Source organism: Spea bombifrons, chromosome 10, assembly GCF_027358695.1.
Source record: "Spea bombifrons isolate aSpeBom1 chromosome 10, aSpeBom1.2.pri, whole genome shotgun sequence".
Taxonomy (NCBI): domain Eukaryota; kingdom Metazoa; phylum Chordata; class Amphibia; order Anura; family Pelobatidae; genus Spea; species Spea bombifrons.
Window position 1 is genome coordinate 14,180,497 of NC_071096.1, and position 13,873 is coordinate 14,194,369.

At 38.0% G+C, this 13,873-nt stretch overlaps 3 protein-coding genes and 1 long non-coding RNA gene across 7 annotated transcripts in view; 1 reads left to right on the top strand and 3 right to left on the bottom strand.

The window, feature by feature from the left end:
- Positions 1–7,684, top strand: part of AP2A2 (adaptor related protein complex 2 subunit alpha 2) — a 41,734-nt gene extending 34,050 nt beyond the window's left edge. For 2 of the 4 annotated variants that reach the window (XM_053448611.1, XM_053448613.1), the window contains 8 exons: positions 657–734; positions 1,768–1,850; positions 2,874–2,963; positions 3,419–3,542; positions 4,063–4,179; positions 6,499–6,568; positions 7,281–7,415; positions 7,512–7,684. In XM_053448611.1, coding sequence (XP_053304586.1) covers positions 657–734; positions 1,768–1,850; positions 2,874–2,963; positions 3,419–3,542; positions 4,063–4,179; positions 6,499–6,568; positions 7,281–7,415; positions 7,512–7,589 — 775 coding nt within the window. In that variant the 3' untranslated portion in view covers positions 7,590–7,684. The remainder of the gene's footprint in view (positions 1–656; positions 735–1,767; positions 1,851–2,873; positions 2,964–3,418; positions 3,543–4,062; positions 4,180–6,498; positions 6,569–7,280; positions 7,416–7,511) is intronic. The other 2 variants (XM_053448612.1, XM_053448615.1) reach the window with 1 other exon arrangement.
- Positions 7,685–8,709: 1,025 nt separating this feature from the next.
- On the bottom strand, positions 8,710–10,879 carry LOC128467108 (mucin-6-like). The gene is made up of 3 exons (XM_053448632.1): positions 10,762–10,879; positions 10,194–10,296; positions 8,710–9,375 (listed from the first exon to the last, which is right to left on the bottom strand). Exons 1-3 carry the CDS (start codon positions 10,850–10,852, stop codon positions 9,162–9,164), a joined length of 408 nt encoding a protein of 135 aa, XP_053304607.1. The 5' UTR covers positions 10,853–10,879; the 3' UTR covers positions 8,710–9,161.
- A 1,078-nt stretch (positions 10,880–11,957) lies between these two features.
- On the bottom strand, positions 11,958–13,243 carry LOC128467116 (uncharacterized). The gene is made up of 2 exons (XR_008345685.1): positions 13,057–13,243; positions 11,958–12,083 (listed from the first exon to the last, which is right to left on the bottom strand). It is a non-coding gene; the product is annotated as an uncharacterized LOC128467116 (long non-coding RNA).
- Positions 13,244–13,259: 16 nt separating this feature from the next.
- LOC128467647 (mucin-2-like) overlaps positions 13,260–13,873 on the bottom strand; it is a 37,994-nt gene continuing 37,380 nt past the window's right edge. The window contains exon 26 of the mRNA XM_053449323.1: positions 13,260–13,307. Coding sequence (XP_053305298.1) covers positions 13,260–13,307 — 48 coding nt within the window. The remainder of the gene's footprint in view (positions 13,308–13,873) is intronic.

The following is a 13,873-nucleotide window of genomic DNA, read 5'->3' on the forward strand; positions in this document are numbered from 1 at the left end:
TGGTTTTTTTGTAGCTGTATTATAGTAAATTAGGGCTGCGTATGGATTCTACCTGGAAGCAATGCCTTATTTGTAGGTATTTGCACGTAATTTAGATCTGGTACAGATTTGTACATAAGTATGTACCTAGACTTGTGGTAATGTGAGTGTATACTGTTAGGCATTTAATAGTTAATATTTAGTCAGGTTTTTTTTTTTTTTACTATTTTAACGATAACATCTGTATGCTATGTGTGTCTGCTGTCTGTACTTACGGTATGTTGGTGTCCGTGGCATACATATTTGTCTATAAACCTATTTTTTTGTTTCTGCCCACAATGATGTTCCTTTTATCCTACCTCCCTTTTATGCAATCGCTGGCTGTCACAGCCAATAAGTTAATTTTTAAAAGACATCAAAGAAATATCTTTGACAATTCTGTTGACCGAAGAAAATGTAACTAAATGCAATGACCCATTTTACTGAAGACCTATGTTTGGAGATGCTTACTGGAGTCTAGGGTTTCACAAAGGAACCCAATCGTATTTGAGATGGTATTTTTTTTCCATTTTTTTTTATATATAACCTATTTTCTGGGTAAAGGAGTCTAACTACGCTCCATGTTGCTGCCTCCTCCCTTACCCTTTGTTTCCCTCTGCCTCCACACTCCTGTACAGTGATGTCCCAACTTCCTCAGAAGGGGCATCTGGGGAACCTGACCCCACTGTGCACGATGCAGAGGATTTCTTCCACAAGTAAGCAAACTTCCCACCCTGAGAGAAGGACTCACCAAGTTTTCTGCTACCATTCTCCTGCGCCTTCCATAGGCTGGCTTTGTCATCCTGTAGTAGTGTCTGTCACATTAAAGCAGCAGTCAACATGAGTTTTTCAGTCCCGCGTGAAGTGCTAGGTAATTCTGCATTATCTTGTGTATGGGCCCTGAATGCTGCACAATGGTAGGATTATCTTGGTAGAACTTGATCTGATGGCACCATTAATATTTAAAGCGGACCTTTCGCCTTCACAACAATTTTATCATTGTTAAATGTTAGAACATCAGTAGGTTGTCTCAGTTTTGGAGACCTTTAGTTTACACGTTAGGGCTAAAGCGGTAGCTCCGTATTTTTATCTATGCCTACGATTTCTTATAACTCTTGTTCAATTTAGAGATTTATTTAATTGCACTGCTGCTTTAACCAGATAGATTCTTGGTCTTTCCATGTCACTGCTGTCCATCACAAGTCAGGGGAACTCTACTGGTTGCTGGTACCAGGCCACCCTGGTGATTTTTTTTTTCTTCTTCCAGTTATTGCATGTGTTGAATAAAATGTCATATTGCTTCTTTATAGAGGTGATCTTATGGATTATTTGCTTTATTGAGTAGCAGCTCCATAATTCCATGAGTATCCCTTGTAAAAGCTGATATATGGCCACTCTATATGTGTACCTATTCCTCCACCGAATCGAATATCTCCGTCGGCAAGAACCCTTGCTCAATGCTTGCCATGCCAAGCAAGCTCTCTGGTAGAGAATAGGTTACACATTTCATCATTACATACACACCTTGTTTTATCAGTGTTGCTTAGTATAAAACAAGTTGTATTTTCGCTTGCAATTTTGGACTTTTTTACATTATTAAATTATTTACATACTTTGCTGTTTGTTCTCCATCCTTTATCTTATTCTGGCTTTTAAAAAAAAAAAAATATTTCCACTACCAAATAGTTGGTCTTTCCCTTTCCTGTTTATTTACCTTATCTTTCTCTTGTCCCCATCTACTTTTTATAGGTTTATTTGTAAGAATAATGGTGTCCTGTTTGAGAATCAGCTTCTACAAATTGGTCTAAAATGTGAATTTCGACAAAATCTGGGTGAGTGTCATTTGCTTGTTCCAACTTTTTATTAAAAATGAAGAATCCATTACTAGGCATAAGAAGGCAGTCTTTCCAGCTGTTAATCTGTGGAAGGATGAATACTTAAACTTCAGTATGTGTCAGAACTGGCAGTAGAGGCTTATGGAATGGGGGCCCCCTGAAAACTTTTCATGTCCAACTTTGTCTACTTGGGTAGCAGATCATTGGTGCCAGCATGGCACATATCCCTACTATCTACTGGCTGACTTTATTATGCATGGCCAAGTCCAGTGAGGGTCGGCTCTAATAAGCGGATGGCGCTTTGTATAGCATATTTTAACTAATGAGATGACTGAAGTTTGAAAACAAAACTTTCCTGCCAACTCCCTCTTTAGTTAAAAAAAACAAAAACAAAGCCATTGAACCCACACAGACTGTCCATCCTAGCATGTTAGATAATATTTTTCACATGCAGAGGTTTTCAGACATACACACATCGCCACCCTTAGCATTCACTATTGCTATTTGTTCTGATGTGCTATAACACTTTAACATATATCCTTTTTCAGACAAATACCCGGTGTAGATTAAAACAAACTAAACCTCCCAGAGTATTAAGATTGACATTGCCACCATCAACAGAAGCTTTATCTCCGATTGCTTTTAATATCAAGCATCGAGTCCAAAATAAATATATGTAAAAATAAAGTCTGTTGTCCGATAAGAAGTGAGTTGATAGGCTTCTCGACGTCTTGATTCCTTGGCATTTGAATATATTGTATCTGGTATTACTGTTTTCTATGCTGACCAGGTTTTTAGGGTCATTCAGCATCCAAAATGTTTTTCAAGTTTCTCACAAAAGTAATTGGATGCTGTCCTTGAATGGAGCATGCGTGTACATTGCCTCCCGGTGGCACAAATATAATTTGTACTTATCTCATTAAAGCTCCTATGTGTATGTAAGAAAGACTTGGATTTTTGTGCATTTGCATTCTGCTGTTCTAAAAATGAGGGTTTGTATATTGATTTCTTTTTGTACAGGTCGTATGTTTATCTTCTATGGCAACAAGGTGTCTGCACAATTTCAGAACTTCACTCCAACCTTGATATGTTCTGACGAGCTGAATGGCAATATCCTTTTTGTTGTATTGTAAAATGTTTCTGTACTAAATTGAAAACAACAAGTTTCCCTCTGAAATTTACTTCTTCATAGAAGAAATCACGTCTGGGTCACTACACTTTCCTGATGCATGTTTCTGCAGGCAAAATGCAGCTCCTTACAGCCCATGATTTATGCATTTTATTGAAATACTAATACACTTTAGGGATCTAGTTTTATAAGGTTTTTCTGCCACACACATTACTTATATTAGACACAAGCTGATTACAAGTTAAAATGTAGTGATAGGAAGTTTCTCTGGTTTTTAATGCCACTATCCTTCCTTTTGCCTCATAGGAGGAAGGCTGTTTTTCTGCTCCATATGAGATGTTTATATATATTGGCCATGCCTGTTGGAACACTCATTGAGTAAGAAAGCAACGGGAAATATATTTTGATTTTTCACTACTCCTTGACTTTTAACCACATTTGAATCTCCAGTCAAAACCGGTTGAGCCCACTGTTGATGGAGGAGCCCAGGTACAGCAGGTGGTCAACATTGAATGTGTACAAGAATTTGCGGACGTTCCTGTTCTAAACATCCAGTTCAGGTGTTTATGATTTTTTTTGTTCACGTTTGGTTTGTGATCCTTATTTTGTTGGACACTAACGGACATAGGTGTGAGGAGGAGGAAGTGCACCCATAGTTTGCCACTTTGTCTATTGAATTGTACATAATCTTGGTTGCTGTGGGCAAGGTACAACATGCATTGCTGAGAAGGCAGCTTCAAGGTGTTGTGGAGCTACAAATGCCACGTCTTCTGTTGCGATTAGTGGGAGACTCTTGGATATAGCAGTTACCACTACAACTGGTCTAGATTTTGAACACAGATTAAGTTCAATCCTAATGCAAGCATAAAACCATTATTATAGTAGTAATATAGTATAGTAGTAGTTGATAATTCTACTGACTTTGAAGACAATAGGTGGGTTATATATAGCGCAGTTTGCTTTGCTCTGTTAATAAATGGCAAGAGAAAGATTCACTCTGGCATTTTTTAGAGGTCTCTTTGATCTGTATAACCCTTTTTTGTGTTTTGTCCATCTAAGATAGTTTCTTGCTCCTTGTAGGTATGGAGGAACATTACAGAACTTTTCTGTGAAGCTGCCCATTACTCTGAATAAGTTTTTTCAGCCCACAGAAATGAATGCTCAGGAATTCTTTCAGCGCTGGAAACAACTGAGCAGGTATGTTCTGTATCCTAGAATCCACAAGTTATTGTTTATTGATTTATATAGCACTATGATATTCTGCTGCACTGTGCAATAGTTTCCCCAGGATTTCTTCAGTACAAGACCCCAGGGAATCCTTTGATGGCACTTTAATAAAATGCAAATCAGAAATTCTAAATTTTAGAATTTGTCAAACAGATCACAAAGATTAGCATTAGATTAGGGCTGCAACTAACGATTATTTTAATAATCGATTAGTTGGCCGATTATTTTTTCGATTAATCGATTAATCGGATAAAAAAAATGAATGTAAATTTTTCATTTATTTAAAATAATTTACTAAACAAATGATGTTAAATACAAACAGCAGAATAAAAAAACTTTGATAATAAATTTCTTGTCTTTATTTCCCAACCAGCCCCCCAATATATGCACATTTGAGCCCAGGCTTGCTACTCTGCCTCCCAGACATGCCATGCTGCCCCCCCACATATGCCACTCCACCCTGCCTCCCACATATGCCACTCCACGCTGCCTCCCACATATACCACACCACGCTGCCTCCCACATCTGCCACTCCACGCTGCCTCCCACATCTGCCACTGTGCCTGATACGCCTTATATCCCCTGATACCCCACTCCATCCTCCCCAGACATGCCACCCTGCCTCCCAGACATGCCACTTCTCTACCCCCAGATATGCCACTCTACCCCCAGATATGCCTTATACACCCTGATACACCACTCCGTCCTCCCCAGACATGCCACACTGCCCTCCCCACATATGCCACGCCATGCTGCCTCCCACATCTGCCACTCCACAATGCCTCCCACATATGCCATGCTGCCTCCCACATCTGCCACTCCACGCTGCCTCCCACATCTGCCACTGTGCCTGATACGCCTTATATCCCCTGATACCCTGATACCCCACTCCATCCTCCCCAGACATGCCACCCTGCCTCCCAGACATGCCACTTCTCTACCCCCAGATATGCCACTCTACCCCCAGATATGCCTTATACACCCTGATACACCACTCCGTCCTCCCCAGACATGCCACACTGCCCTCCCCACATATGCCTTATATACTGTATATGCCTTATACCCCCAGATATGTCACTTCACTGCCCCCAGGATTTAGCTTCCCCTAAATTAACCCTAAACTTCCCATTAACCATAACTGCCCCTAAATTAACCCTTAACACCCCCTTAACCACAGCATCCCCTAAATTAACCCTAAAGACCCCATCAACCACAGCATCCCCTAAATTAACCCTAAACACACCATTAACCACAACTGCCTCAAATTAACCCCAAACACCCCATTAACCACAGCTGCTCCTAAATTAACCCTAAACACCCTATTAACATAACTGCCCCTAAATTAACCCTAAACACCCCACTAACCATAACTGCCCCTAAATTAACCCTAAACACCCCACTAACCATAACTGCCCCTAAATTAACCCCCACCTCCCCTAACTTTCAGTAGCCCAAATATATATATATATATTACATACATATATACACACACATATATATATATATATATATATATATATATATATATATATATATATATATATATACACACATATATATATATACATATATACACACATACACACATATATATATATATATATATACACACACACATACACATTATTTATATATATATATATATATATATATATACATATATATATACTTACAGTTAGATGAGTGTCACAGCCATGTGGTTCTGGCCTGGAGAAGGAAGGGGCGGGGCCAGTTGTCACAGTGATTACAGGGAGGGGGAGTAAGTAGGAGCTGCTGCTGTGAGACGGTGAGTCAGACTAAACGGATTATATAATGAGGGGGATTTTTCAGAGCGTTTGCTCTGAAAAAACCCTCATTTTATAATCGATAATAATCGATTCAACTAATCGATAATGAAATTCGTTGCCAACGAATTTCATTATCGATTATTATCGATTTTATCGATTAGTTGTTGCAGCCCTACATTAGATAACATTAACTTCTTTGGATGACTATAAACAAAAACAAATCATCCAGCGATACACCTTGAGGCAACTACATTTTTCAGAAGTTCTAATATATCAATTCTGATATTTAAGCAATCAGGGCATTCCCTAAAATAAATATCATGGTTGCAATTCAATAATAACACATTATTAGCCGTATTATTATCGTTCTCGTCGGCATCTTGGCATTTAATAGAATCAATGAAATGTTATCTTAAAATGTGTCTTGGTAGACCAAGGTATTTTCAAGACGTTAAGAAAAAAAGAAACTGTGCTAAGTTTCATTTTGTGATTTCTCCTGTAGCCCTAACCAAGAGGTCCAGAATATTTTTAAGGCAAAGCATCCAATGGATACAGAGATCACAAAGGCAAAGGTGGGTCCTTAAAGTGGGAAGTTCATGGGTAAAAAAAGAAAAGATTTCTGTATTACCAATTAGCATTTTCTTAAGAATGTTAAATGTTTTTGGTAAAATATTGAACTACAGGCTTTGAGGGGTACAAACAGACCAGTAATTCCTTCCTTTGATTCAGTTACACCCATTTTAATTGAGCTTCCAGCGCTGAAGCTGTGATATCCCAAGATCCTGGCCTACCCTCGATGTATGGAATCTGGCACCCCTGGCAAAGCAAATCTAGAGTTTGGTGCTTAAGGGTGATTTAACTTTTACTTAATTTCACATCACCAGTTCTGCTTCAGCAGAAATGCGGTTCATTGGTTGAACTCTGTTGCAGATTGTTTGCGCCTTGTGCAACATGAACGATGGACTTGTACCAGCTTTCTTGAGCTCGGTGCATGGGAGCTTAGAAGCTAGTGCCTAGTTGCAAATATGCGTTTCCGGATTGTTAGGCTGTAAACCCCTAAAATGTGCTGAGTTAATTAACATTTACTTTGCTAATCAAAGCCACATACTAAGCAAAGGTTGGAGATATGTACTACCTTTATTGAAAATGGTGTACATCAATGCAATCTGCTGTAAGAAACTTATTAATGTACATCTTTTAGGGAACTTTAACAGTAGCCTTTTTGACTTGTGATCCCCAGTTTGAGTTTCCCATATTTTTGATGCATGAATTGTCTTCCTTTAGCTCATTGGATTTGGCCCTGCTCTCCTGGAAAATGTTGACCCAAATCCGTCCAATTTTGTGGCAGCTGGAATCATTCAGACAAAGTCCCGGCAGGTGGGATGTCTGCTACGCCTTGAACCCAATGTCCAGGCACAGGTGAGCAGTCGCCAAAGAAATAATTTTCTAGAGTAAATAGTTCAGAGTTATATAAGTCTACCTCGTAACCGTTACTGTGCCTTTTGTCTCATACAGATGTACCGGCTCACCATACGCACAAGTAAAGAAGAGGTGTCACAGAGATTATGTGACCTGCTCTCTGAGCAGTTTTAATTCCAAATTACGCTGGCTGCAATACCCCTGTCTTTGTGATCCCCAGTACTGCCGGGTTCTTTCTCATCTCAGTGAAAATAAATATTCCTTACATATTGTGGTCTTTGTTTTCCCAACATTTCTCGGCTTTTATTATTTTATATGAAGACTTTCCGATGTCAACATGTAATGGATGTGTTGTTGGTTCCGCTGACATTTCAGATTACCTCACTGGTTGTGAAGCCCTTTAAAGAACCAATATAATCTAGCAGTATTCTGTCCCTTTGTTTCTTTGAACGTTATGAACAAATATAATATGAACATTGTCATGTTTAATTTTGAAGTCTGAAAACTTTGTGTATCAAACTTTCATTAGCTGAGGTGCATTTGTCAAAGTGACCAAAAATTATAGTAATATATATACATATATGTGCTATGAAGGACTGAATATCTGTATTTTTGGAATCCTTAACCTAACATTGTGGATTAATGAATTATGTATTACATTATGCAACAGGTACTTTGCCAAGTCATCAAACTATTTTGAATATCTGGGGAAAGAAAGGGACAGGCACTGACACACACACTCACACACTCTCTCTTTACGGATAGCAGGCAAAAAATACATCTGTTCCTATGCAAAACACTAAAATTCTTAGTCTTGCCTCCTTTTTCTTACATCATGGGCGGAATGTTCAAGTAAAATCAGTATTTTTAATATATATTCTTTTATAGCGTGACTTTATAGAAATACCTATGTAACCTCACCATATATTTTAGGGGGGAAAATTGTCCTTGTCTTATACTTACTTATACTGGGGAGAAATCATGTGTCTCATTTTTTAAGGGTCTTCCTTGGCCCTTCACTGGAGTCATGAGAAAAATCCCCCTCAAGGCTGGAGAGTACTGGTGCTTTAAATAACCAGTATAGCAGTGACAGTGGTGATGTAACATCATGGTGGGGGGGGGGGGGAGATCACCACAACACTGCTACAGCAATGTTTGAACGCACCAAAGGCTCGGAGACTCTACAGAAAATTGTTTTACTTGTGTACTAGGTTCAAATTCACTTGGCCTGCAGGAGGCATGATTGCATTGTGTTAAATCAGGATGTAATTTACAAGATTAGATACATTGAAAGTTTTCAGTATGTTTTGCATGAAGAACTTTATTCACAGAAGAATCCAATACATTTGTTATTTAAAGAACGATAAGTTATAGCTGTAAGCTTGAAAACACACATGGTTCCGTGTCTATATATCTTACACGCACACACACGTGTGTGTATATATATATATATATCTTTCCTGTACTTCCTGTGCAGTTGTAATGTACAAGCTTAACCCTTTGTGTGCCACACTAAACTGAAATACTGCTAGACAGCAAATTCAGTTAATGCTTTGTAAAGAGAGAACTAAAAGTAAAATATAAACAGTTTCTGTGTTGTACATTCTGTAGTTCTCTGCATAGAAGTATTGTGCTTCAAAATCAGATACTTTTTTTTGTGAAAGACAATGTTTAAAAGGAAAATTAATTTTATCATTTAAAATACCCGTCTGCTCTAAAAGTAGCTGCTTTTCATGTGGAGAGGCATTATGGCCTTTGGAACACGGCAGCACCAGGGGTGGTGTTGGCATTCATACATGGTTGGTAGTGGCAAATGCACTCTGTGAAGACCTTGATATCTACATAGACGTGGTTGTTTGAGTTTGGGCAATATAACTCTACCCTCTTCATAATCACGGAGCTTTTCAATGGCATACAGCAACTGCACCGACCTTCTACCCACTCAAAGCCATCATGGTACCTATCAAAGAGTATAATATATTAACACACATTTGTTTTTGCTACATGTTTAGATAAAATGGTTACGAAGTTTTCACTTTAGTAATTAAGCATTGTGAAATGTGTGGGTTTTTTTTTTGGTCAGTTCCACACAGTAATTGATTATGTCGTTGAAAATGTTCCTCACTTCAGAGACTCTCTATTGTATTACCCCAGCCCTGACTCTCAACAGTTTGTTTTTGGGGCTTTTTTGATAATTGCTCTTATGAATGTGAGCAATAATTTGATAAATTGGCCTGTGCTAGTGAAAAAGAAGCAACAAAACAGTCAGACAGGGATGTCCAGGAAACTGGAGAACATGAATTAGAAACAACTACCCTAAGGCATATGCTTTGTAAATCTATACCTTCACAGCAACACTGAAGAAAGCTATAAGCCTGCGGAAAAAGCGCAACTAATTTGAAGAAAAAAAAAAACGTGTATATATATATATTTAGATTTGTCTAAGGCAATGTAAAGGTTTTTTTTTTTTAATACAGTAAGGACAATAAGGATGTGAAATTATCTGCCTGCAGAGGTAGTTTTATCAGAATCTACGTATATTTAAACAGAAACTGGATGAATACTTGGAAAAACATAATATTCAGGGATATAATTTTTAAGCAGCTTCTTGGTCCAAGGAGATATCTGACTGGCATTTTGGGGTCAAGAAGGAATTCTTTCAAAATTGGAAATATCGAATAATAAGATCCAATAGCTAATGAATACTTGGCTACCAACATAATAAAACTTGCACTAGAGGACACTTGTAAACTACTAAATCTTTAAGTGCTTACTTACCATGACTCAGATGGGCAATTTCCTTGGCACTTGGTTAACGGGACGGTTATAGAGCAGCCATCTTTTGTAATGGTCTGGTTAAATTGCTGGGGACTGCAAATCGCTGTATAGAAATAAGTTTCAAGAAAAATCCTAATGTTACTATGAGCATTAAAGCTATGATTTGGGAAAATGCTCTCATGTAAAACTACCCCACAAGGACATTTAAGGAATACTTAAATTACTGAGCCAATCCTTATAACAAGGCTGTAAATATATATATAAAAAAAGTGTCTAAACTTGCTGACAACTTAAGAATAAACCATATAGGCTATGGCTATGTATATTGATTCTGGAACAAAGTTTGACAAGTAGTCATCGCTTTTTCATGGTACATTTTCTGCTAGTGTTCGAGCTTTCTCCGTATTTGCTTTGGGGTCTCTTACTCTCACTCTCAATTTACTTTGGGTATCTTGTTTTCTCTGGAGAGAAACTGGCCGTTTCGGTTGTGTGTAAATGTTCCAAATGACAGCTTTGAAGAGCTGCAGTGAATTATGAAACTTTTAATTAAAACAGGAACCTTACTCACGTTTTGAGGGAGTGGTTGAACTCAAAGTGATATCTTGGTCTAAAAAACAAAATTGTAGACTGCTAGATAAGAGAAGCAATAGGCATCTCATCAACTTATAAAAATGAATGGTAATAATTATACTTTGTGATATATTGCACAATAATAATGTACAGCGCTAAATAAACACCACTGTGATAAATGAAAAAAAGTTAATAAAAGACAAACCTTAAAGATCCCCTAAAGTAAGACAAAAAATAACGAAAGTGACTTATCCATCTCAAGGGGCCAGGCCCTCAATATTTAATTAAATTGAAAAAATGCCTAGCAGCCACTGGAGCACAAACTCCTAATGGATCTGACAAAGAAGAAAAACAAATACAAAAAATAGACAGCGCTAAATATAAAATAATGAAAACAAATATCCAGGTACTCTCTATTTTGATAAAAAGAAATATTTTATTACACAAATCAATAATAAAAAAAAAACCATTAGTAGTGGGTAAGTGGAAAATAAGAATACCAATGGGTATATGAAATATCTACAAAATTATTCAGAGCCTTAATTCCTTATCGTTAAAGATTGTTAAGGTGTCTTAGCTAGTATGGGGGGGACCTAAACATATGAATATAATGTTGTTTTAGATGGAGTATACATTTGAATAATTCACTTGAATCGGTACTTACTCACTGCTAATGGTTTTTTTTTATTATTATTTATTGATTTATTTGTAATAAAATATTTTTTTATCAAAATATTGAGTACCTACATATTTTTTTGATTATATTTAGCGCTGCCCATGTTTTATATTTATACTTTGTATATATGCAGAAACCTTTTCACAATAATATTTTGGTTCAATGTGGAAACCAATGCAGCATTTTTTGCATGAATCTAACCGGATATCCTTATTCAGTGATCATAACATATCTCTAACACCTGCTTGGATTCCACACGCTAGCTCAACTTGTTGCTATACTGAAGTGACCAGTTAATTTGTGTTAAGTGGCATAGTCAGACTATACATACATGTGTGGGGATCAAATTCCACTATATGTTGTGATTTTGCAATATATTTTGCAGAATTACTGAAAAATATTAAGGAAGTACATGAAGAACCTCCCCACATTTTTATCAACAGTAAAGTTGCTAACAGCATGGCCTTGCCATATGATATTGAAAAGATTTATGGAATATGATCAATATCGATGTATCATTTTCTTACTTGTAATGTGTGAGGTTGTTGACTTGTGGGTGGTAGTATTGGTTGTTGGTGTTGAGGGCGAGACAGATGAAGGCATAATGGTGACAGTTGTAGATGTACTTTCAGTGGAGTGGGTTTCTGTTGAAACAAATGAAAGCATGGAAACATAGCTATTTTCGAGGGCCTCAAAATAGATGAGTTTTATTTCCCTACATGTCACTACTACATCTAGAAGCCCCAAGCCTGATAATTTATGGCATGAAAATATTGAGTTAAACTGAACATTTTACAAAAAAAAAAGATTATTTTAATGTCATGTACAGGTACTATATGATTGAACTGTGAACTTAATTTAGTATTAGAAACCAAATTCTATGTATATCTGGGAGATGTGGCCAAAACTACTTCTTCCTAGCATTTGTATGATTGTTCCACCAATAATGCTATACATATCTTATGCTAAATATATGAGAGGTAAAAAAAGGAAGCGTTCAGAATGTGGTTAATTTGTTACTACCAAGTGCTACTGAACTCATCCTAACAGATCTCAAACATAAAACACAATTAAGACGGAAACATTGCATTTGTTCCAAGATGCAAATACTCAAACACCCTTCAATCACTATCAAAAGCAACATATGTTGTGGGAGTAAAGATACATTGCCACTATTTCTTGTGCACCAATTAACCAGCCGTAATAAAGGGAAAAAAGGAACAAAAGAAAGTAGAAATAGTAAATATGTTATAGTATAGACAGCTATGCCTGACTCCTAGGCTCCCCACTTTATGGTCACATCGGTACTGCCTAGCATGAGGATTTGAAATCATATGCCAAAGCCGTTTAGGAAAGCATGGTTCTAGGTATAATGCTGTTCTCGGCTAGGCAGAGGAGGCGCAGTCATACATAATGCAGATTAAATGGTTGGGGAAATCAGAGATTTGCCCTGAAACTGGACCATCGAGCATCGCTGCAAGGATGTGTCCAATTGTCTAGTAATACAATCTGCTTCTGGTTTGGTAGATGGAGCACTATTGTTCCCAGACCTGCCTAGTAAGTCCAGGCGACAATATGTAGCTGGGTATAACATTCAACAAAGGTGGAAAAACTTACCTGATGTAAGAGTAGTAGATCCATGCTCCGCAGGTGCAGAAGATGGTGATTGTGTTGAAGGTGGATGTATAATAGTTGGTGTTACTATTGTATTTGAAGAGGTAGGTGTCCTGCTGTGCGTGATAATAGAGGTACTACTAGATGGTGTGGCACTTGTGGAACTGGTAGTAGAGGTATGTGTGATTGTATGAGTAAGAGGGCTGCTACTTGATGAGTGTGTAGTCACACTTGTAGTTGATGTTGTAGTTAAACTGGTTGAAGGAGTAAATGTGCTAATGTGAGTAGTTGGAGAGGTGCTTGGTGAGTGTGTAGTTTCACTTGTGGAAGGGGTCATAGGGGAAGTGCTTGGTGAGTGTGTAGTCACAGTTGTAGATGAAGTAGTAGAATGGGTAGGTGTGCTTGGTGAGTGCGTTGACACACTTGCAGTTGAAGTAGTAGGAGTATGTGTGCTAATGTGAGTTGTTGGAGAGGTGCTTGGTGAGTGTGTGGTCACACTAGTGGAAGTGGTAGTAGGGGTTGGTGTGCTTACATGAGTAGTAGGGGAGGTGCTTGGTGAGTGTGTGGTCACAGTTGTAGTGGAAGAAGTAGAATGGGTAGGTGTGCTTGGTGAGTGCGTTGACACACTTGTAGTAGGAGTATGTGTGCTAATGTGAGTTGTTGAAGAGGTGCTTGGTGAGTGTGTAGTTTCACTTGTAGAAGTGGTTGTAGGGGAGGTGCTTGGTGAGTGGGTAGTCTCACTCGTGGAAGTGGGGGTAGGTGTGCTTACATGTGAAGTAGGGGAGGTGCTTGGTGAGTGTGTCGTCACACTTGTAGTTGA